At 38.2% G+C, this 24,916-nt stretch overlaps 2 protein-coding genes across 2 annotated transcripts; both read left to right on the plus strand.

Annotated features, from left to right (window-relative positions):
* Positions 1 to 4,197: 4,197 nt before the first annotated feature.
* Positions 4,198 to 7,627, plus strand: LOC139909398 (boophilin-G2). The gene is made up of 5 exons (XM_071896457.2): positions 4,198 to 4,264; positions 5,585 to 5,776; positions 6,730 to 6,906; positions 7,068 to 7,112; positions 7,545 to 7,627. The coding sequence occupies exons 1-5, from the start codon at positions 4,198 to 4,200 to the stop codon at positions 7,625 to 7,627; spliced, it is 564 nt and encodes a 187-aa protein (XP_071752558.2).
* Positions 7,628 to 11,860: 4,233 nt separating this feature from the next.
* On the plus strand, positions 11,861 to 24,607 carry usp3 (ubiquitin specific peptidase 3). Its single transcript, XM_071896489.2, has 15 exons — positions 11,861 to 12,279; positions 12,584 to 12,644; positions 13,223 to 13,360; positions 13,830 to 13,913; positions 14,210 to 14,291; positions 14,770 to 14,849; positions 15,293 to 15,406; positions 16,147 to 16,260; positions 16,777 to 16,926; positions 18,021 to 18,127; positions 18,218 to 18,298; positions 18,423 to 18,541; positions 18,969 to 19,082; positions 22,105 to 22,172; positions 23,027 to 24,607. Exons 1-15 carry the CDS (start codon positions 12,189 to 12,191, stop codon positions 23,502 to 23,504), a joined length of 1,881 nt encoding a protein of 626 aa, XP_071752590.1. The 5' UTR covers positions 11,861 to 12,188; the 3' UTR covers positions 23,505 to 24,607.
* Positions 24,608 to 24,916: the final 309 nt, after the last annotated feature.

Below are 24,916 nucleotides of genomic sequence, written 5' to 3' on the forward strand. Positions count from 1 at the left end.
TCATTATACGTAGCTGTCTGAAGATGAGTCGTTTACACACAATTACACATAATGCATTAGTTGTTTTTACTACTAGTACTAATACAACTAATACCAATAATAATTATTGCTTTTCCTCCCTCACAGAAACCAAAGCTTGCCACTTTCATAAGAATAGTGGAGAATGCAATGGTCAGTATTTGAGGTACTACTATGATTCTGTTCATGCCAAATGCAAAAAATTCTTTTGGACTGGCTGCCATGGGAATGGAAACAGATTTGATGACCAAGCAAGCTGCGACGCTACATGTCCTGGTATCCATGGTGAGCACACATCTCTACATTATGTACAGTATATATATATGTATATTGCATTTTTTCATATTTCATATATTCTTTCAATATATAATTTTATAACTGACATAGTAAGTCAGTGACAGCACATAGTTACAAATGTATCTATGATACAAATGATCTTGCTTTTTAACATGGACCGATCAATTATTTTGTTTCTAAGACAATGGTGACGAAGAGGAGGAGGATGAGCCAGACACTCCAGTTGGTTGGTAGACAGACATAATAATGTTAAATGGTCTGTTGTTTGTTCTTTGAATGATCCTGAGATCCTTTAGATACATTCATGAACATTTTTATTGGAATTGCAGACTCATATGCACCATGTAAAAGATTTAAAGTCAGAACTAAGGGTGCTCCATGGATTGATTCTACTTTAAAATATGTAATGGTAGAGAGAGATAATGCTAAGAAATTGTCTGACAAGTATGGTCTTTTAAATGATAAAATGTATTGTAAATTAAGAAATAGAGTAACAAATTTGAATAAGAGCAAAAAGAAGATTTTTTTATTGACAATGAATATGTGATGCCAAACATGATAGTAAAAAACTTTGGAGGGTTTTCAATGAAATCATGGGTACGAAATCAGATGGTGGTGCCTCCTTTGTTGAGGCTGATGTTTTTTTTTTTAACTAACTCTCTGTTGATGTCTCAAATTTGTGTGTATTCATTATGGATGATATTATGAAGGGAAAGAGTTATAAATTTGAATTTCAACAATTGAGAGTTGAAGATGTTGAGAGGTTGTTGAAATCTCTACCTGATGATTCATCCTTGGGGTTAGATACACTTGATAATAGGCTACTGAAAATTACTGCTAGCGTTGTTTCTACTCCAATTTGTCATATATTTAATAGATGCTTGATAAGTGGGATATGTCCCAAAATGTGGAAACAAGCTAAAGTCATTCCAATACCTATGTATTCCACATCAAATTTTAATGGCCCTAACAGCAGGCCTATAAGTATACTCCCTGTCCTTAGCAAGGTGCTGGAAAAACTTGTGTTTTTGCAAATTCAAGATTATTTTATAATTAATGATTTGAGTAGTACAGCCTTGGTTCAAATGACAGATGATTGGCTTAAGGAATTGGATAACTCTAATTTGGTTGGAGCAGTAATGTTAGATTTTAGTGCTGCTTTTGACCTAATTGATCATGTATTTTTGATAGAAAAATTAAAATGTTACGGGTTTATGCCATCTGCAGCTTCATGGATGGAAAGTTATTTACACATGAGATCTCAAAAAGTTTATTTTAATGGGCATTTTTCTCAGATGGGAGAAGACTCTTGACCTCTTGACAGGGCTGTTCATTGCTTTTACATTCCAAGATAAAAACTTTGTGGGAGTAGGCCTATCTGGACTCACATCATTATCAGCCATCTAAACTGTGTGAACTGAAGAGCGAAGCAGCCCAAGCAATTGCCAAAGGAAGAGAAAAAGAGATAGAGAAAGAGAAAAAAACAACAACTTAATGGGCATTTTTCTAACGGTCAGTATCTTGAATCTGGGGTTCCCCAAGGAAGCTGCCTGGGATCACTCTCTTTTATTATTTTTACAAATGATCTTCCTTGTGCTATCAAAGATGCAAATATAGCCTTATATGCTGATGATGCTACCCTGTATTATGGTGCATCTAGTTGTCAAGATTTAAACAAAGTCCTGTCCTTGGAGTTGACCAGAGTGAATGACTGGGTGTGTAGGAACAAATTTGCTCTGAATATTTTGAAAACTAAGACCATGATATTTGGGTCTCAGATGATATTTGGGTCTCAGATGTCTAAAAGAGAAATTAAACAATTACAGCTTGCGCAAAATAGGGCTGCTAGACTTGCTCTTGGCTGCCCTATATGGACTAGTGTAAACCAGTTGCACTCGAGCCTTTCATGGCTCCCATTAAAGGAGAGGCTATTATCTAGCCTACTTCTAATTAGAAATGCCACTATTACCTGGAATCCTGTCATTTTTTATAATCAGTTAGAATACAGTGTTGATTTACATGGTTACTATACAAGAAGTGTAAGTATGAATCTATTAGTTGCCCCTAGACCGAGATTAAACTTCTTAAAAAGAACTGTGTTATACAGGGCTGTAACTCAATGGAATAAGCTGCCAATTTGTATATACGCTCTGCAAATGGTAAATTGTCTTTTAAAAAGAGGTTGAAAAATTACTTTTCTGGTGATAAAAGGGTGAATAATTGTTGATTTCTGGTTGTATGTAGGTGCATTTGTATGTGTGTTTGACTGATATTCCTTTTATATGATATTCCCTCTTGCATTTTACTTTGTTTTTCTTTTTGTCCTCCTGTTGTATGGACCCCAAGAAGACTAGCGGTGGCTCTGTCATCAGCTAATGAGGTTCTTAATAAACAATAAAAAATAAACAATAAAGCAGTGTCTATATATATATATATATATATGTATAATGCGTTGTTTCACATTGAATTCAGTTTAGCTGAAATGACAAGCTAAACAGACTGGAGTTAGAATGCCTTTCAGTTTAATTTTGAATTTTTTTCATATTGCATTTTTTTTTTTACATATTACAAAAAAAATGACACATCCTGGTACAGATCCATATTTTCTGTATAGTTTACACAGAGCCTTCTGTCATGCGCAATACTCCTCTTCAATACAGCTGACAAAGTGAGAATAAGAGAAAATCAACATTAGACTGAACTGTAATAAACATGAACTGAAAGAACACACTGTGGGAGGAAACACACTTGTAGCTGAAAAACAAAAGGTCAATAATGTGTGAGTGTGAAGCACATGAATCTTGTGGTTTGTAATGTGTGTAACTCTTTTGCATAATATTTGTGTGAAGACAGTTTGAGGTGAACTTTTGTGTGTAACATTCAGAGCCAGGACAGTATAAGAAGGGTTAGAAATGGCTGTTTGGGTCCTTTTTGCAGCGGAGCACTCTGTCACTCTGTCAAAATACTTTTTCCTATAATTCTTGTTACTGTTAGTTATAACAGAACTTTGAATGTGAGAGGTAGATAGGTTAATACAAAGAGAATAAATAATTGTTCCTTTGACATTTTGCTGGTTTTGTTGGCTGAGTAAATAAAAAAAATGTTTATACTCTTCTCTCTAGCCCCTGTGTGGGTCTATACCAACTTACAGGAGGTGTAGTTTCCTTTGTAGATAGAGTTAGCTCTCTTCAGCTCTGCATAGCAAGTGAAATGGTTTCTGCCCTACACGATAAAAAGGGGGGCAGAATATCTCATTTACAACCTCTGAGTCTGGTCAAATCATCCCGAGTCTAGGTGCTAATTCCCCAGACCAAACTTACTTGTGTGTAAAACTATCAACAGATTTTAGGGGGGCTTGGAAATAAGAAGAGTGAAGTAGCTGACTAATTAGAATGAGGTAGAATGAGTTTTCTAAAGGTGCTCATTTACCGTGTCTAGTTACAGGACAAGAACCAAGTTGAAATAGGGGTGACTCCCCCACATTAGGCTCGAGAGCACAAGCTAGGTTGATAGGCCTTGGTCAATTCACTGCCAGGGTTAGAGTGAATAAGATTGAAGTGAGACTTCAATCTGGGTGATCAAGCAAAGCAATATTAAATATAGAATTCAAGATAATCACAATATTTTCCCACACTATTGGTGAATATCAAACTAATATAGAGTAATGTGATCAATGGCTACTACTGTTGCAGCCAATAACACTGAGAGGAAGATGTCATTCTCTGCCATAAACTTTAGTTTCAATGAGGGTGTCACCTAGCCAGAGAGACGTATTAGTGAAACATCGGTCCAAAGGTCAATAATGACAACGATGACCCACTCCCACTGTAGTTTACAACCCTCGCTCACTCCAGGAAAGAGAGCACAAAGAGAAGCAGCAACATGAAACACCTTCTAGTTTTGGGGATTGCTTTCGCATCAGTCGGCATCAGCTATTCTGCCGTTCCAGGTACGTGAAACAGTTTTCTTCTTAAATTACAGTTAATTTAAAACCACAGCCATGAGTCAGTTAATAATAACTTTCAGAATACGCTTCGCTATCAAGACATGGCCTCATCTTTACTGAAAAATGAGTCAGGTGTATAGCCTCATGTATTACTGCTGTTTTGAGCATAACACAAAACTATTGTTTTTCATATGTTTTCTACCATTTTCACCATCTTTCATTCATTTAAACAACCATATACAGTATGTAACATTTCAGTTTCAGTGAGATAAAGCTTGAGATAAAGCTTCACCTTCAGTCCTTTATGAGCCGTTGTTACTCGTGGCTAAACGGCGGTTACACTGGCAGTTAGGCTTCACTTTTTCTGTAACAAACTGTGGACTAAATAAACTGTAGACTGAATAATACATTTTTATGTGGCAAATTTACAAAATCCATTCAATTTATATTATATAAGTTAGACTTGGTGAAAAAAAGTTTTTTGGGGGGGTTTTGGTCCATTACGCAAATCCAGGCTGCATCTCTGAGAGGGAAGTAATTATTGTATTTTTCTTTTTCACTTACTTTATTTTCATGTTGTGACTTGCACCTGAAGCAGAAAATGACTGCCTCTAGACAGTGTAAGCTTGACCAAAGAAATAAGATGGTATATATAGGTCTACTGTCTTGGAAATGCTATTTACACAGTGGTAATGATTGTGTTAAGCTGACTCGATAATTCCTTCCTCTTTAATTCCAGTCTTCTGAGCACTGAGATCATTGCTGTCTGAGCCTGATTGTTTTGAGACTATGTCAGCCTGCAACTTCATCTCATCTCACTACTGTGTAGATGACTGGAAACACACCAAATTGTGACAATCCAGGAATAGCCAGGAGTTCTCTGTTAGATTCCCTCCAAAACTAAAGTGTATATTGGTTTAAGAGTTTGTAATCTTTCACTGTTAGAGGGAGAGTCTGAAACTACTTCCCTGCTGTGAAATCTATGAAGGGCGGGAGTGCTGAAAATTTACCATAAATGACACATTTTATTGCAGCCATAAAAAGAAGGAGTGGATCTCTGGTGATGGGGTTAGTTAAACATTACTTATGTGAACAGAGATAGCGCCTGGTGATTTTCACCAAATCATAGTGTAGTAACTGTTCATCTTGCCATCTTATTCTGTAATTGAAACCAATAGTACACGACAGTGGAAATCTAGCCTACTTTGACTTTTAAATTCAAACATTTTCCTCTGCTTTCTGACCAGAATTAATCATTTGCAGACCAGAGCATTGCCTTGATCCTTCTGCAAATAACTTATTCATATCTTTGTCATCCAACAGCATTCTGTAACTTGCCCCAAGTGGAAGGCGAAGGCACAAGCTTCATATTCTCTTCATATTATGACGCCACTCAGGATAAGTGCATTCCTTTCATATACAAAGGAGCAGGAGGAAATGACAATCGTTTTGAGAATGAAAGACAGTGCATGAGGAATTGCTCTGCCAGGGCAGAGGAGGTCTACCCCATGGATGGTGAGATGACCTTATACAGCTGAAGTGAAAAAAATATGAATTTATTAATTCATCTTTATTAACCATGACACTATCAGTTTTGAATATGCAAAATGTCCAATGTATCTTCAAAGACTGCTTAAATGAGGATGAACTTAGTCCAAATAGTTTGGCACCTGTCCTCCATTCTGGCTGTAAAGTGAGGACTTTGGAATATGAATTGACTACTGAGGTAGAGTTTTATGGCCTTAAGGAATATGAAAGGAAACACTACAGCACCAAGCCTCCCTGATCCCAACTCATTATTAAGTGAAAGAGTGAGAGAGAGAGAGAGAGAGAGAGAAAGAGAGAGAGAGAGAATTCAAATTCCAAAACACCTTTATATCTACAAGTCCAGGTAAAAACAATAACAAGCAGATAAAATCAGATCAATCAAAAACACGAGTCAGCCAATATAACAATGACAATAATGATATTAAGAGAGAGAGAGGGAGAGAGAGAGAGAGAGAGAGAGAGAGAGAGAGGCCAAGGGGGAGACAGAGGAAGAAAGAGAGAGATTGTCATCTAATGCTGGGTTTCTTGAGGTCTATCTCAGCCAAATTTCAGGCAGGGATCCTTGCGTTGTTATGTCTGGAGAGCAGCATGTTCATTATCTGACTGCAAAGCCTACTTTATCAGGAGCTGTGCTATTTTATAAAAAGTAAATGTATCTCATTAACAGCCATATAATAGAATCAAATCACTTTCAAATGTACTTTTTTCCTGAAGTACTTTGACATGTCATTACTGCTTTAGAGGCTGTTGTAAGGACAGTTCTCAGCATCAAGTAGGCCTAATAGCAATATGCCACCAAGTGGTGAAAAAGCATAGCAACTGAGTTTAACAAATGAGTTGTTTACACATAATGCATTAGTTGTTTTTACTACTAATACTAATACTACTACTAATAATGTACTGCTTTTCCTCCCTCACAGAAACCAAAGCTTGCCACTTTCGTAAGAATTATGGAGAATGCAATGGTCAGTATTTGAGGTACTACTATGATTCTGTTCATGACAAATGCAAAAAATTCCATTGGAGTGGCTGCCTTGGGAATGGAAACAGATTTGAGGACCAAGCAAGCTGCAACGCTACATGTGCTGGTATCCATGGTGAGCACACATCTCTACATACATATATATATGTTCTTTCAAAATACTGTATTTTTTATAATTATAATATATAATTTTAATAATTTTATAACTGACATGTGTCATATAATACAAGTGATCTTGTTTTGTAACATGGACGGATCAATTATTTTGTTTCTAAGACGATGGTGACGAAGCGGAGGAGGATGAGCCAGACACTCCAGTTGGTGAGTAGACAGACATAAAGCAGTGTGTATACAGTATATAATGAATTGTTTCACATTGAATTCATGTTTAGCTGAAATGACAAGCTAAACAGTCAGAATGCATTTCAGTTTAATTTTGTATTTTTTTCATATGGCATTTTCTTTTTACATATTACGAATAAAAAATGACACTGATACAGATCCGTGTTTTCAGTATAGTTTACACAGAGCCTTCTGCCATGTGCAATGCATTAAAGGCTATTTGCCCATCATAAATCTTCACTTTTATCAAACATTTGTCTTTGTTGCCTGTTACCTGGTTCTGACACATTGTAACAGGTTCCAACTCCCTGCATAACAAATAGATGTATATTATGTGGTGAATAATCTACTCAGTGGACGTATGTGAATCCCTTCTCTGTTGTGAAAATATTGTCCTCTTTATCGTAACAGCAATCATCTGTGGAGTTTTGTTTGGGATCATTGGTGCCGTCATCATCATAGTTGTAGTCGTCTTGACTGTCAAGTCAAAGTAAGGCAATATTTGTTTTTCCTCTCTTCGTTTTAGTCTTGGTGGACAAAAGAATTGTTGAGTGCAACTAAAAAAGTAATAGTCTAGATCTTTATTTTCTCCTCATTTTATTTCTCAAGAATATTTATGTTAGGCTAATGTTAGGATAATGTTTACGTTAATTTGTTATATTGCTAATTGTATTTTCTAGGGATAAACCAAAAAATGCACCGAGGAAAACTAAGGAAGCCCAGGCTGAATCTCCTCTTCAGGATAAGGGGATCGAACTGGAATAGAAGATTGAACAGAGACTTCTGTGGCCACATCTGGGGTTTCTATGGGCTGGGCTGTGTGTAGTAACACCACTAGTCTTGATACTAAACATCCAAAAGAGTATCAGGGTTTGTCCATCTCTATTACATGTGCTTTGGTCTAGATGACTATCAGAGACTAAAAAATATGAGATCCAAAAGTATTTTTCTTTGTTGTCCTTTATTTTAATTTAGTAATTCAAAATTATTCAGATCTGTCACAGTGTAGCCTAAAAAGATAAACTACCACATACCGCTTTTAGAAGCAATTCATTGATTTAGAAGAATGTTCATGCTCAAACAAAATAGGAGCAGAAGTGCATCCTTAAACCTTCAGAGACTCGATCATCAGTGAAGGTTTCTGCAACACTCTCCTTACTGAAACATCTTATTGTGATAAAGTTGAAAGCATGACGTTTAGTGACAGAGATTATCAGTCAACATTTAACAAGAAATGGCTCTTTAATTTAGTCTGCCGAATTTAGTCGACCAATTACTATCCGCTGTGTGCAGAGATAGGTGCAATTGTCTAAAATTGTTTTAACCTTGATGTCAGGAACCTTAGAATTATTTCAGTTTTCAAAATGCAACTGCATTATTATACATTACCTAGCTTATTTGCTGAACACCATCTGAAGTCTTTTGAATGTAAGTATCAATTTAAAACCCAACACATGAATTTAGGTAAATGCATATAGTGCATATATTCAGTCCCCACTATAATAACTGGTATGATGGACACAGTATAACAGAAACTGTCAGCTTCCTGCTCAGAATTTGTGAATCTTTTGTTTTAGGTTTTGAAGATTCTGGTGTAAAGTTTCAAAACGCAAGCTTTTACGTTCTTTTTCCACATGCTTTTTTAAATTCATGACCGAGAGGTGATAACATGTTCATACTTTGTTTTTTGGGATTTAAATGTATTATGTTTGATGTGTGATGTTTTGCAGACTAATCATCAAAATGTCTTGTTTTATAGAGAATGTGCTGTTTGAGTTCCAAAAGGGTTTTTATTATTTAGGTGGTATCATTATCCTTAAAACATTTTGATTATTGTTTAATATGTTTTAGTACTTGTGGTCTAAAAGCATTCTGATGTGAGACAGTGTTGATTAGCAAACTAATCATCACAAGGCTTTGTTTTATAGCTGTCTATGTGCTGTTTGAGTTGCAAAAGGGTTTTTCTAAGTTAGGTGGTTTGATTAATTCATCAGAACATGCTGTTGACACTTCATGTTGATGTTAAGTCTAACACCATCACTGATCCAACGGTCAACTTGTCGGTCAATTTGCTCTGTTGTCAAATACAAATGTGACTGGAAGATCCTGGGTTCAAAGCCATAATAAAGCATCCAAGAAGGGTTTCAGGAAGAACCATGCCTGGTCTCACCTTGCATATGAGACTCTAAAACACGGCTCCCTTGAAGAAACTTAGAAAGGTGCTACAAGAACCCATGAAGGTGCTAAGTTTAACTTTAATTGAATGTAGTAAGCCTATAGGCTTGATGGAAAATAGGATTTTACATCTATTTAATCATACTATCTACATAAGTCTAATATTTACAAACATGAATGTAAACAATGATTTTAGAGCTTTGAAACGCACTTAAAACTCATGTTCAGTTATCAGTTATACAGCCACAGTACTTGCAGTGTTCAGAGAATTGATTTGCTAATTAAAGGAATGTTTCCAAAGTTGTGTTTGACTTTCTGGAAAAGGTTTAGCTTTCAGTATTTGGATTAAAGGTTACGTCCTCAATCTAAAATATGAACAATAGGCCTGGCCAGGTGAAGCGTTTGACAATAAGTATAACATTAACATCTCTTTTAATAAGATACAAGACAGCCTCTATGCCTGTGTGTTCATACCAACTCAAAAAAAAAATCACAGCAAAGCAGGGCTACCAGACCTAACCTGGGTACCTGTTGCAGCCTGCTCATAAACACAGTGAAATAAAAGGAATATAATAGGGAATATGAGAGGTTTTGCACTGTTAGTGAAACTTACATCATTGATTTTATTAAATATATTTGTCAACACAAACATTATGTGGCTATCACTGCGGAAATACCGTTAGTTATTTAGCCACATTATTTTTTAAAGATAAGCAAGACATGCCATGCAGCCAGTAGTTTTAAATGACTGATTTCTTGTATTTTGCAGTTGGTATTCAGTTATGCTTTCGTCAACACTGCAAAGACAAGCCAACAAAAGCACATCAATGTTATGTACCAATAATCAAAAATGTTAGCATATCACTGTAACTCCTTGTTCCCTGAAGGAGGGAAGCAAGACACAGTGTATAAAAAGGGGAGTGTATACACACATCAGGCTATAAGGTGCTTATTCCCTTAATTCATCCTGCACTTCACTGAGTCTTTGGTGTCAGAGGGCAGCTGCCTTTGCCTCCTTTCCATCCTTTAGAGTAGGGAGTTATACAACTTTAAGTTTCCTTTCAGTTGGCTCAGTTGGACACAGTGTATGGGAAAGAGAATATACATTATCATACTGTAACGACTTGGAGAAAAGGGCTGCACCTCGATCATGTCTCCCTGTGAATGGGACAGCACCTGTGTGAGAGGCATTCATTTCCCACAGTAGAGAGGAAATCCACTCCTACATGCATCACTCTCTATAGCGGTCTGGATTGATAAGAAGTGCTTGAGTCTTCACATCAGCAGGTTGTGCCGCAGGGAAGTGAGAGGTGAGAACAGGAGACTGTGTCCGTCAAGATTTGTAAGGTCTGACCAAACATCATATGTGATAGAAAACTAACAATGGAGACACAAGTATTAAACATGTAGCGTAAATGTATGGGACTACACCTACATTTTATTTATTCTGTACATGTTAATGTGTTTACGCATTAGAAGATGTCACAACTTTGATAGTTATCTCCTTAGTAATGTCTGCATATCTACATGTGTAAACACCTGCATTGGAAAGTTTCTGTGTCCTAATTTGTAGTGTATCCTTAGTTATAAATAAGTTATTGGCTGATTCTAATGCTATCGAATTCAACATGTGATGAACAGATCCCTCAAGTGGAAAGAAGTGGAAACTACAAACTGGATGCTTCTTTTCAAAGGATTATTCATTGCAACTACAAATGACGATTTTCAGCATCATAGAATCATAACAAAATTAATCAATGCTGTTGCCTTTGGCTGGGTTGAAATATGCTACATTATGAGATGGCCTAAAACAAAAACAAAAAAACAGCCTGACAAATGTATGAATGTCTTCATAACTACCATGGGGAACAAACAAAACATATGGTTCCACATTGGGATTAAACAAATACTTCTTCACTAGACATTTCTGCTGGATTTCTGCTCTAATTACCTACCTTGAAGAAAAGTTATGTTGCAGTTCCTACTAGTCGCCGATACAGGTGATGGATTGCTTAATATTTTTCTTAACATTATTATAATCAATATTAATATCAAGCAAAACATTACATTTAATAAAATCACATAGCCTAGCTTTAATATTACTTGATATTAACACATTAATAATCCTTCAACTATCAAGTTCCAACAATGGTTCCAACTGATGGAAACACACAAGAACAGTGTAGGGGGGCATCGACATACTACGCATGCGTAACACAGGAGCACCTGCTAACAAACATGTTTTTCACTAAGAATTGAAAGACATGCCCAGGTCTCACAACAACACTAATGGCATAATAAGACATTTAATGTACACGCTGTTTGGCTAATCAAATAAGCCTCTCGCAGGAAAACGATGGTGGCCCGAATGAGAGACACTTATCACCTCGCAGACAAAGATGAAGCGGTCTGCGGGAGTTAAGCGAACAAGGAAGTAGGCAAAAATAATCGCTCCGCCAACCTCCTTGCTGGATACTTTCTCCATTATGTTTGCTTCTTTGCTCTCCGTTTGGAGAACGGCCAAGCCGGCAGACGCTACGTCACTTCCTCAAGTTATTTCCATTTGTTTGTAGCTAACGCCAACAGTTATTTGTTTCCTTATACAGCATAGATAACGTGAGCGTAGGAATAACCAAGCATTTCCTCCTATTTTACAAAATGACAAGGAGGAAATACTATCACTTGTATTTTCTATAAACAGCTATACTTTGAAGTTATGTTAGCGTGTTAGCGTTAGCTAAGTTGGGTAAACGTGCTAAGTAGTTGGCCAGCTAGCTAGCTACTTTAGGTTAATTAGCTAACTATTGTTAGCTATCTTGTTTTGTGTTACCGTTGATGTTGTTGTGCAGGCTAGCTAACTTAGCTGCCAATTAGAAATTGATGGAGTGCCCTCATCTGAACTCAAACGTGTGCTTCGCCGTCGATTCCTCCAGGTTCCCCAATGGTACTCCGTCCTCCTGGTGCTGCAACGGTGAGAGAAATGGCTCTCTGCCTAGGGTTTGCTGAAATTAATTTAAAAGTGAAAAATATTTGTTATCTAATACATGTTTTGGATCCCAGCTTCAGGTCAGGCGATTTACATTGATTGTTGTTATCTGGGGTTGCTAGATGGTTACAAGTCAAACCCCCGGCTGTTGCTCGCAGGGATCATAATACACCTAACTCATTAGAGAGAAGACTGCCTTCAAAAACAAATCACAACATTAACAGTCTACAGTTAATGGAGTACACGATTGAAACAGCAGGTAATGTTTACCTTCTCCTTTCATGTCCAGTTTGCAGATCTAACAAAAGTCCATGGGTTTGCCTTACCTGTCTGATTGTGCATTGTGGAAGGTAAGTATTGACTGTTTTTTTTGTTTGTAACTAAAGTTATACTCAAACATGCCATGTTAGTAACTGAAATAATACACTAAAGTGTTTCTCAAACCTTTTGATTTTGGGGATTGGGAGACAGTGGCCCTTTTGACTCAGGAAACAGCAAGTCAATGCCAGCAGCATGTTCAGGAGCTGCTGCCATTATGATAAAACATTTTCACATTGAGTCAGATGGAGATTAGTATACTGTATAAATAACCAACAAGGTGACTGTCGAGCAACTTCCGTGGACTAGCACTGGCCCTCAAACCTGAGTTTGAGAAACTACAAATTGGGTATTTGGCTGATGTGCTTATCCAAGCATCCTTGTTTTGCTCAAAGACACTTAGACAGGACCTCTGGCAGTTGATGGACAAATTTCTGTGGAGATCAAAACTGCAACCTCTCACTTATGGGGCAGTGTCTCTCACTCTGCTGCCCAACTCTTTGATAACATTTATTACCATTATTCAGGCCTTTTGCCCTTTACCTTTTGTAAATTCGATTACAAAAAATTGCAGATGTAGTGTGTTTTAAAGTAATCTCTTTCTGTACAGATATGTCAATGGACATGCAAAGAAACACTTTGAAGAGAGCCAAGTCCATGTCAATAACCAGAAGAAGGGTGAGAAACAGGAGAAGGAGAAAGCTCATCATTGTGTCTGCATGGACTGCAGCAACTACAGCATATTTTGGTGAGTGTCCTTCCTAACTAACTTATCTCAGTCTATGATCTGTGACTCAGCTTGGGGCACTGCAAAAGGTACAGTCATAAAAATGTAACAGTCAGAGGCTTGTTCTACTGTGGTCATAGGAACCAAATGTTTTTTGTTAGCTGAAATCCATTACTTTGCTAGTGATCCTACATTTTTCTCTCCCTTTGCCTCAAGATTTTGTCTCTGTAAGGCAACACGCTACATTTGAATACAGGTGTAAACTACACACAAGAATCACTGGGATTTTTCCAAACTATCAGTCCCTCTTGGGTGCATTCACATCTGTGTTTAAATGTGGCTTGCTCCTCCATTGAGACAAAATGCAGATGCTTTTTTAAACAATTACTGTGGCTATAAAGCCAGGTGTAAATGTGGTCAAAGTCTCAAGTTCGTTATGTTTTAAGAAATGCTAAATATGTCTTGAAGTTGATTTGATGTGGATTTATAGTTACAGATGTGATGACTTTGTTGTCAATGACACCAAACTTGGGCAGGTGCAGAAGGTGAGGGAACATCTTCAGAGTTTGGAAAAGTAAGTACTTTACAATAGTCTTTAACAATATCACATATCATGTTTGTTTTAATAATTACTTCTTGATTTTTAATCTCTCATAATTAGCTATATCAAATGTGAATAACAGTCATTCAAAAGTAGCATTATTTTTTGATAGTTTCACAGTTCTTGACCTAAATCTTTATAAAAAGCCAAGATAAGACATCTCTGCCAAAGAATAGCTGCATACTCTGGGAGTTATAAGTAACAAAATTCTTCACAGCATGCTAAGGCTAGATAAAAGTGTTCAGATAAAACAATTTTCCCTCTTGCAGCTCAGCATTGATTGGTGACAGACAAAGGAAAAGGAAACTTCAGGAAAGTCCATCTCTGAACAGCAAGATGTTAAAAGACAATGTAAGTGTGCCAAAACATCATGATTATTTTTTCATTTTAACAGCAAGAAAAGTGCTATCACTTTAGTTACACCCTTCAGTACAATCAAAGGAGCAGGCTGCTCACATTCTGTCACAAATTTTCCTTTTACAATTCAAAATCCACCCTGCAGGGCATGTCTGAAAGTGTCTTCAAGTAATAGCTTTATGGAGTCCATACTGATGAGTGGAGCACTTGATTTACTGTCCTACTGTCCATGATTGTGTGTCTTTCCACACACAGTCATGACTCGGGGCAGTATTCTCAGTCGAAGGAGGTAGAATAAAAGGATGCATTAGCACTTATGTCAAGTGATCAGACAAGCTGTAGCTTTTATACATGCATTTCATGTTTTGAATAGTTCATCAGTTATATATATTGTCAATAAATTAATCTTATTTCAGTAGTCCTTTGGAGTTTTTAAGAATATGTTGTTGTGCTTTTCATTTGTCTCTGACAGGATGGGACGGCTCTGTGCGCCACAGGCCTGCGCAACCTGGGCAACACATGCTTCATGAATGCCATTCTTCAGTCGCTCAGGTAAGGCTCTGCGCTGACGATGAGGTATGCGGGTGGCCCGCTGGGTTTGCATCGTGGTTCAGTAGCTGTGGCCTTGCAGACAGAGGGCCCCATGGCCAGTCATCCTTCAGTAATACAGTCTGGGGCAAAGCCAGGGGGATTACGCAGGCTGCTTGGAAACCAGAGGCAGTCGAAGGCCAGATTTTAAGGGTATTAAGAAGAGGGCAACTTAGGCTTTTACAGTTAACTCCACCCTGTATTAATGGGATGGGAAATTAGTGTATTTAAATTTCAACCCGTCCATTGCAAACACAAGCTAACTCCACCAACTAACCTTCAGCATAGTCATGGGCAGTCATTATTAGTTTTATTATTATTACATTATTACTGTTATTACATGTTTTGATCATTTTGTTCTCAGTTGTCATATATGTCACCAGAAAATATGTGTTTTTCTTTGACAGCAATATTGAGCAGTTCAGCTGTTATTTCAAGGAGTTGCCTGCGGTGGCGCTGCGCAGTGGTAAGACGGCAGGAAGGAGGATGTACCACACCCGCAGCCAAGGGGACACCAGTGTGTAAGGTCCTCTTCCGGAGGAGGGAGGAGTTATGGGCCTGAGTGCATTGGTCTGAAATGAATTGCTACTTTACAGCAAGCATAAAATGAAGAGAATGTTCTAGAAAACATGCTTGTTATATACATAACAACAAATGTTATGTATATATGACAGGCTGGAGAGTAGTCCAGAAATAGTTTTATGGGCATCCAATCCACTCCTGATTGATTTCCTCAAATTAAGAGGCAAACATAAGACAAAACTTTACCCGCAATTTGCACACTGAGTGTGAAGAGCAGTTATGCTTCACACTTCACAGATATGACTTTTAACTGACCTGTGTGCTGATGACAGGAGGCTCTGCTGTGTATGGGAGATTACATATCCCCAAGGCTTGGGATTCAATGTTCGGTGCGGTTGGGGTCAAAAGTGGAGTGGGAGCACAAGAGTGCAGCAACAAAGATGAGAAGCTCAGTGGGAAAATGCTCTCTTCGATCATTTCAGTACAGTGCACTCTCCTATTCTGTTCATTGCTCTAATTCTGTTATTCTCTTATTTCGACCTTGTTGGATGTGCACGCTTTGCAGCATTTTAAGAATGTCTTGGGAAGTTGAGTTTGACTTTTAGATACTAGTAAATGTGAGCGGGTTCATCAATGTCAGTTTGTCTGAGTGTCTTGTAATTATTTTTTACCCTTGCTCAGTAGACTGTGATGATGAGATGTGCTGTTGATGTGGATTGTGTTGCTCTGTGTTGAACAGGTCTTTGGTGGAGGAGTTCAGGAAAACGTTATGCTCCCTGTGGCAAGGGAGCCAGACCGCCTTCAGTCCAGACTCCTTATTTTATGCCATATGGAAAATCATGCCAAGTTTCAGGTACATCAACATTGTATAGAGTCTGTAATTGTGGTTTGATGCTGTCTCCTTTGAATTAGATTACCATGATTAAGTTCCTTATACTGAGCTGAAATCCTGTTTTTCCCTGTTTTAAGCCAAAACCAGGCTAAAATATGAAGTGGTATCAAAGAAGTTCCCCAATCTTAAAATCCACATCCACATCCACATTGAACATCTTGGAAAGCAAAGCAAAATTACTTTTCTCGCTTTTTCTTACACAGAGGAATGTTAGATCTTGCTTGAAAAGTGAATTATGTTTCATCATTTTTGTCCAGTAACCCCAAAGTATATAGTTTTCAGTAAACGTAATGGAACACATTGGTACTCTGTATCAGCTGACTTGAAGTTTAATGCTCAGAATCGGCGCCGGCATCAGTGCATCTCTATTTGATGTCATTTAAGTAACTACCACCCAGCTGACTGCAAAGCTCACTCTGAGCTGCGCATATTGTTTCACCCTTGCTGACCTGTGAAACCTGTGTTTTGTGTGTCCAGGGGCTACCAGCAGCAGGATGCCCATGAGTTCATGCGTTACCTGCTGGACCACCTCCACAGGGAGCTCCAGGGCAGCTGCAACGGGGCAGCCCACCCAGTCTCACCTCAGGATGGGGTCAGACTCTCCACCTCAGGGGGCAAATGCTGCATGTACGACACCCTAACCTTACTAATTGTTTCTGTTATTTGTGCCAGTTTGTGTGTGCGCGTTAGAGCTGAACAATTCATCGAAAAAAAAAATCAAAATCGCAATATGAACTAATGCAATTAATTGCTTAAGAGAGAGGGGTGTCCAAAATGGATTTCTGAACAAGGTGATTTAGAGCTCTGGGTAACCTTTGGTAAGCTTTGAAATTTACTGAGTTTGAGTATGATGAAAGGTTTTCACCAATACTGTACTTCATGAATCAAGTACAGTATTGGTGAAAACCTTTCATCATACTCAAACTCAGTAAATCCTGCACACTGACATCTATTTTTTTTTTTTTTACAAAATCACTTTTCTTTAAACAATTTTAAAGTTCTCAAAAATGTTATGACAAGGAAAAACTTGTGATGATATGAATCACAGTTTAAATTGCAATTGCAATATTCTGTCAATCGCAATATGATTTTTTTTTGTCAGTATGCGTTTTCGTATTTTAAGTGTCTTTATACTGTACACGTATGCAAAGGTGTACAGATGATTTAGAAGGGAAAAACACACTAGACAACATTAGCAATAGCATTGTACGAGTCATGTTGTCACCACTCCTTGACATTGCTCACACCAGTGGCTGTTTCCATTTTGCGATATGGTGCGATATGAAGTGCCGCCCCATGGTGGTTACAAAAGATCTCCGTGCATTTGGCTCGGCAAAGGAAGCTCATATTTGTTTGATAGGCAGCCTTCTCACTAAGTGTGTTTGGGCAAATGCAGTGATGCCTCTATGTTGAGACTGCAATGATGGCTCTGTTGAGACCGGTTTGGTGGTTTGTGTGGGAGGGATAGCAGTAGCAAAACCTGCTGGGAACATCACCATGTAGGAAATAAATAGACTGCTACTGGGTCAGGCTGGTGAAATGGTGTGAGTGTGCCAGTTACGAGTCAGTAAGCGTCCACTGGTCCACAACTACCACACACACAGAATATACTGCGTTCTTTAAAGATTCTTTTGCTTGTGAGTGGTGTAACTGAAACTTTTTGGGTTGAGTACATTAATTGATTGTGTTGTAAAACCGTGTTTGCCTTTCGTTATTTTCAGAAATGGGACCGCCACTGTTGTCACATCTATATTTGGCGGCATACTTCAGAATGAAGTCAACTGCCTGATATGTGGGACAGAATCTCGGAAGTTTGACCCATTCCTTGGTAAGATGCATTGCTGTTCCTCTTAGACAGAGCCCACTGGGTGATGTGGTACTGAGGAGGAGGATTCATCTCCTTTCTTTTCCCATCTAGACCTGTCTTTGGACATTCCCAGCCAGTTCAGACAGAAGAGAAGTAAGGACCAGGAGCCTGGACCTACTTGCACCTTACGTGGTAAATTCTGTTGCCCAGTGGTTGGGATAATGACTTGGTAGATTTTTTTTTTTGGCAGTGTTACCCTCTAAATGTGTGCCAGTGTTCAGCGTGAGCATTTAATGTGCGGTTGGTCTCTTTTTAGACTGCTTGCATAGCTTCACGGACCTGGAAGAGCTTGATGAAACCGAGCTCTACTTGTGTCACAAGTGTAAAAAGCGACAGAAATCCACCAAGAAGTTCTGGATCCAGAAGCTGCCAAAGGTTGGAGATGAATCATTCCCATTATTTTGCTATGAATCTAAACACAATTTACTCATTTGGAAATGCATTACATTTTTTTTTTTTTTAGTGTATTAAGTTTATTTGTCAGGGACCATGTGCAAAAGAGAACATTGATCTCAGAAAAGAGAAAAGATGCTTTGCACCAGATTATAGCTATTTGCTAATTTCCATCTGCAGTCCCAGGGCAGGTCGACATAAAATACAGCACGAACAATACAATAAATTACAAAGTACATGTTGAAGTACAAAAAATCACATCTAGTCACATCACCACATTTCATACACACACTGCACAATATGAAATATAAATGTAACTTTTTAATTTATTGAAGATATATATATATATAGTGGAAAAAATACAGTTTTTTTTCTTTTGTATGATGGGAGGTTTTGTTTCCAATGGTAGGTTTTGTGTCTGCACCTGAAAAGGTTCCACTGGACAGCCTTTCTGAGAAATAAGGTGGATACCTATGTGGAGTTCCCACTGCGAAGCCTCGACATGAGGGGCTACTTACTGGAGGTGAGCTGAAAACGGTATTGTAAGAAACCCAATGGCAAAAGTGTGTTGCTCGCCGCAATACTAAAATTTTGACTTGGGAACCAAATGCTATAAAAAAACTGCCATATTTTACATTCAGGCCAGGGTATCCACTCTTAAACTGAATAGTCTTAATTCTTTTACAAAGCTTTTAAGTTTTGTCATACAAAAATATAGTTTGCGATGAGGAATGTCTCAGTTTTACTTGATTGACTTGATTTCTCATGCAGTGTCTTTTTAAGCAAGAGATCTCTCAACATGGAATGATAGTACGCAGAATGACATTTGACATGGTCAAGCACATGAAATATGACGGCGAACGATAAGGACTACATTGCGAGTTGGACTCAAGCAGGGCAACGACAGACAGCATGAAAAAGAGACAATTTGAAATGTGTATGTTATGGTAGGAGGTCTGTTTATATGCAGAAAATTACCATTATTATAGCCGATGATAGCTTCATAGCCAGTGAGGGGAAAAAAATGTTGGTTCGTCTGCAACCACAGCAGATGGCCTCTGCCTGACCGAAGATAAGCTAAATGTGGAAATTTAAATGATAGTCTTAAAATTACAATGTCTTATCCTACACACGCAAATTACTTTTGATGTTTGTAAAGTAACAAAAAAATCATAAATGTTAAATTCATGATAAACTGTAATTGGCAGGCATTGGCAGAATACTTGGATTGAATTAAATATTGATAGGTATTTGTATCATTGGGTGATGCCTGCAGTGGTGGCTCAGTTGCAGATCTCCTGCCTGCCATGTGGGAAGACTGGGTTTGATTCCCGGCCAATGCAGTACGCTCTCACCGCTGTAGCCGATGCAGCGCAGCGTTTGATTTCTGCCGGTCATGGAACATCTGTTTTGGACGGCAGTGGCCTGCATTCAATGCAAGTTGCTCTGGATTAGAGTGTCAGCTAAATGCCTTAAATATAACGTAATGTAGTGGTTAGAAAGATCATTCTTCAACCAGAGGATCAAGGTTCAAGCCCTTGTGCCAATAATCCTCTCACTCTCTAAAGTGTCTGAATGTCTTCTAGCTCCAGGGGGCGCTGTTCTCTAGCCGACTGCCCTCTGCCTTCCTGAAGGGGGGCACAAGCAAAAAGAGGATTTCACTGCACTCTATTATCACTTTTTTTTAGTTCAATTTTTTGTAGCTCGGCACATAAAGCTGTATCCAGGCCAGATTGTGTTTAGGAAAGCTGTTTTCTCCACTTATTTATTTACTTAGTTTTATTTATTTATTTTTATATATTTATTTTTATAAAGTTGGTACGTTAGTACATACACATGGCACATACTTTTCAGTCTTAATATTAACTTGCTACCATCTGTACATGCACTGTATATCTCCGACTGCATTTGACTGGGAGAACTTCCAGAATTTTCTGGAAAATTATTCTCAACTGTAGTTGAGTCTATCAGCAACACTTGACAGTTTGCAGGCTGGAACTCAAAGTAATATGTATTTTCACACTCTTTTTACTCGGTGTTTGAATTGGCATTTGTTCTAATGCTTGTATAAAAGGGCCTATGAGTCCTGTAATATGCTGCCTTTAACAGCCATAATCACCCAGGTCTTTGAAATCTCAAACCATAATGTTTCATGCGAACCATTTCCCATTTTTATGTGTCTGCCAGACAGTTTGAAAGTCATACCTCTGACATGCAAACATGTGCAGATGGATGCTTTGGATATGTCTCACTTAAAGTTAGACTTTTTCACCTTGTTAGCTAATTTTTCATGTCATAATATACACCTCACCTATTTATCAATAAATAATATTTTTCAATGTTTACCTCATGGTGTACCAGTAGGCATAAATACAAATTCCAACCAATACTACCATCACAGATTTTTTAACAATCCTGCCCCTCCACCCTTCCCATCAAATAAATCTGCTTTTCTCTCCCCAACTGATATCCCATTGGTTTATACTAAATGCATCAAATTAAAGAAGCAAGTTTCTCTCAAAATGCCGTTCCATTGGGACTTAAAATCATCTATCGCTGACTGCAAAACTTAAAAATAGTGTGGGTGGACTTGACTATCATTTGCTCACATTGAAATACCAGATTTGGTTTTCCCCCCTGGTTATTGATAAGTTAGACTTTTTTCATTCTCTTTCCACATAGTGTAAAGCATACCCATGTGTTGCCAGAGCTATTTTGATTATAGTAATCTGCTCACTGCCCTTATGCATCCTTACAGGTGAAAAACACCTGCATTTGAATAAATGTTCATTAAAGCTTTATGAATTTTTTTTTTTGGAAATTCTGCTATAGTATTGTCAAAATAAGCTGCAATGATATTTTTTGACAACTGGAACAGTGCAACAGTAGTGATGATACTTAACAAAATTTATCATGGTGTCTGCAGGTCCTGAAAAAGCCTTAAAATGTCTTGAATATGATTATCTAAATTCATACTGTAATATACAGCCTTGTAAGTCTTAAATTCAGTTTAGAGTTCTTAGAGGTTTCTATCAAGAAATCAGCCCAGTCACACAGACCTTTACACTGATAGGATAAGGTTTTATTTTTTCATTTTCACATTCATTCCAGTGGCAAAATTGGTCATATATATATATATATATATATATATATATATATATATATATATATATATATATATATATATATATATATATATATATATATATTATATATTTCACGTGACATTAAAATGGTCTTAAAAAGTCTTAGATTTAACGTGATGAATCTTGCAGACACCCTCATTTATGATGACCTCAGGTATCATGTTATATTCATGTTAAATAAGTGACTTTTGCACACTTCGAGGTGTTGGGAACCTCACAGCTTGTGGGGAACCGATTTGATTCTTGTTTAGTTTGATTCTTGTTTAGTTTTATACTTAATCTGACACTTGATTAGTTACAGGCTCATGTATGGTCAGACAGTTTGAAAGACTGTGATTTTGGCAGTAGTAGTGCTGACTCCAGAGGAAGAATTGTCATCCTGCTGTTTTGTGTTTACAGCCAGAGAATTCCTTACCAGGGAGCTGCCTGTATGACCTTGTTGCTGTGGTAGTGCATCATGGATCTGGGTGAGTAGATAACTGTTTGAGCATCTTTCGGGCATTAATGTGTATGGGTGTATTTGAATGTTTATAGTGGAGAATGACAAGAAATAGTCACCTAATTTTCTTACCCAAGTATCCAAGTATCCCATGGTTTAAGCATTCAAATGGACTAGAAAGTGCTGTTTTATCACCTGAGCCATGAATAGTACTTGATATTCATGCCTGGTTTTTGTGATAAAGTATCACCTCTTAAATTAGAATTTACGATTTGTATAATCTTTGCTGATGATTTTGTGGTTTTACAATCTCTTACAGCAGCATATTGCTTATCTCAGCCTTGTTTTGAGTCAATCTGTCGCTCACTCCATGAGTTTGTTCTAGCTGACACGTGTTCATGTGCTCTGGAGCAGGCGAGAACAGCTTCTGTCACCATGGTAACAAAATGAACAGCTGGTCACCTACATTGCCAAAACAAAACTTGGTGATGAATCTCTAAATTGTCATCTGCCTGCCAGCTCTGCCTACTGCAGTTGGCTGTCAATCACAACGGCATAATGAGTAAATCTCACCCAATCTCTGCTCAAAATCATTTGGATCCAGTTTTGTAGGAAAGCCTTGTGGACAGCTGCATATTAAAACCTTGTGTAGCCGCTAGATATTGAAAGGCATCAGACTGAAAGGTACTGAAAATGTGTTTAAACATGCTAAGAAGAGCTGTTATCCATCAATCCGCTGCTATTCTCCCACTGGCCACTAAGTGGTGATATTGCACTGCCACAGCGGTCAAGCTGAACGTGTTCCTCTCACTTGCATTGCTGCGAGCGACGTGTTGCATGAAGCCGGGCAGCATAATGTGATATATCCGTCTGTGTTCGCAGGGTTGGATCAGGGCATTATACGGCATATGGCAGCCACGAGGGCCGCTGGTACCACTTCAACGACAGCACGGTGACTCTGACGAACGAGGACACAGTGAGGAAGGCCAAGGCCTACATCCTCTTCTATGTGGCGAGGCCTGACAAGACGGCCACAGACAGGGAGGCTCTGGACATGGCAGCCGCGGACAGGGCTGCCCGAGAAATAGTTGCTCAGGACAAGGTTGCGGTGGATACGGTAGCTACAGACGGGGCTTTGCTGGACGTGCCAGCCTCTCACATGGGCACTCTGAGCACGGTAGCCCCAGATGAGGCTGCACTGGAAAAGGTGGGTGACGACGTGGCTGCGTTGGATGAAGCTGACTTGGAGGAGATGGCTCCACAGAAAGTCCAAACAGATAGGGATACCTCAGATCAGGGTGCCTCGGACCGGGCCGCCGCAGAGAATGCTAGCCAAGCTATACAAGCTGCTGCACAATGATGCCTTGAGACTGTCACAGCCTCAGACCAGCTCCTCACTCCACTTCTGCCTCACCTGAATCACATTTCTCACAGTGCTTGATTTTAACTAGTACATTTCACATTTGATGTATGTGCAAGTATTTTGTTTTTATGACGTTTTGTGTATGACAGCGTCTTGTATAACTTGCTGCTTGATTTTTTTTGTTTAGTATGAATTTGTTGCATTTGTTTCCTCGATGTCACATTCCTCGATTGAGGTAGACTTCTCCTAATGTAATAGATTCCAAAGGTGATCGTTTAAAATAATGAAGAAAGCTTTAGCCTTGGAAAACCTCAGTTGGTCCAATGTTAAGTCTAGACTGAAGAGATTCACATTGTGTCAAGACACTTTGTGTCATTGTGATAATATTTTGATTGTCTATTGTTTTTAAAGTTCCTAGTTGACTTTTATATTTACCACCTCTAAACAAACTAGTAGTACTCTTTTCCAATTAGTAGGGGAGATTGTAGGCATTAGAATGCAACAGATTTATTGATTGACAACTGCTGAAAGTTGTTGTAACCTCTTGACCAGAACCAATGTGAACAAAAATGATCATTCTGAAATTTTGTTTTGTTATATTTGTCTGTATTGGCTTGCTAGTCTTCACTGTAACATCTTAAGTTAATCTGAATTGGGCTGGAAAAATAGACCTAAAGAAACACCTTGTCTTTTTTCAAACATGTATCAGGCAGTGTGAAAATGACAAATTAGGTGGGAGAAACAACCTTTTCTTTAAATGTTTATGATATTTTGCATTTAAGCAAATTTGAAACCCTAACCCATCCACTGCCCAAACCCAAAACTGTGGCCCCCCTCTTTCATCGAGCCCAACCTTCCATCTGCCGCACCACACCCAGACAACCTGTAGCATTTGGGACAAGACAAAAAGACAATTTATTACATCCTACAATAGTCTTTTTAAGCAGTTGAAATCTTGTTCATTTAGCAGGTGCTAATGATTATTTTAGTGATGTTTTAAATGGCAGAAGCACCCATTATTGAAGTACTTGAGTTGAAATGAATAGGGCCCATGAACTGTCTCATAATAAGGCAAAATCCATCCTCAAATAAAGAGATACAGATGATGTTTATTAGTGACTCAGTTTCTTTCATTCCCTCAGTATGATACATAGTCATGAAGTGTAGTTGAAAAACACTGGCACTTTGGAAACTGTTGCACAATTGATTAGTATTTTAGTAGGAATTTAATTTCCCGGAAGTAAGATGAGATGAAACCTTTTAAGGACAAAGGGAAGGACATAGTTAAAGTGCAGCAGGACTACTAGATCCAAAAAATGTCTTTATAAACTTCTCTCTGCAGCTAGCTGTGTTTTATACTGTTTCATAATGTTCTTTGAGGCACTTACAAAGAAAAAAATACTGACATC

The sequence above is a fragment of the Centroberyx gerrardi genome, chromosome 4, assembly GCF_048128805.1.
Source record: "Centroberyx gerrardi isolate f3 chromosome 4, fCenGer3.hap1.cur.20231027, whole genome shotgun sequence".
NCBI lineage: Eukaryota > Metazoa > Chordata > Actinopteri > Beryciformes > Berycidae > Centroberyx > Centroberyx gerrardi.

Bases quoted from the DNA above. Each gene is read 5' to 3' on its own strand.
- LOC139909398 (XM_071896457.2), top strand. From the start codon at position 4,198: ATGAAACACCTTCTAGTTTTGGGGATTGCTTTCGCATCAGTCGGCATC. The intron at 4,265-5,584 runs GTACGTGAAACA...GTCATCCAACAG, and splicing joins CAGCTATTCTGCCGTTCCAG to CATTCTGTAACTTGCCCCAA. The intron at 7,113-7,544 runs GTGAGTAGACAG...TTATCGTAACAG, and splicing joins TGAGCCAGACACTCCAGTTG to CAATCATCTGTGGAGTTTTG.
- usp3 (XM_071896489.2), top strand. From the start codon at position 12,189: ATGGAGTGCCCTCATCTGAACTCAAACGTGTGCTTCGCCGTCGATTCC. The intron at 15,407-16,146 runs GTAAGGTCCTCT...TGTGTTGAACAG, and splicing joins AGCCAAGGGGACACCAGTGT to GTCTTTGGTGGAGGAGTTCA. The intron at 19,083-22,104 runs GTGAGCTGAAAA...TTGTGTTTACAG, and splicing joins TGAGGGGCTACTTACTGGAG to CCAGAGAATTCCTTACCAGG.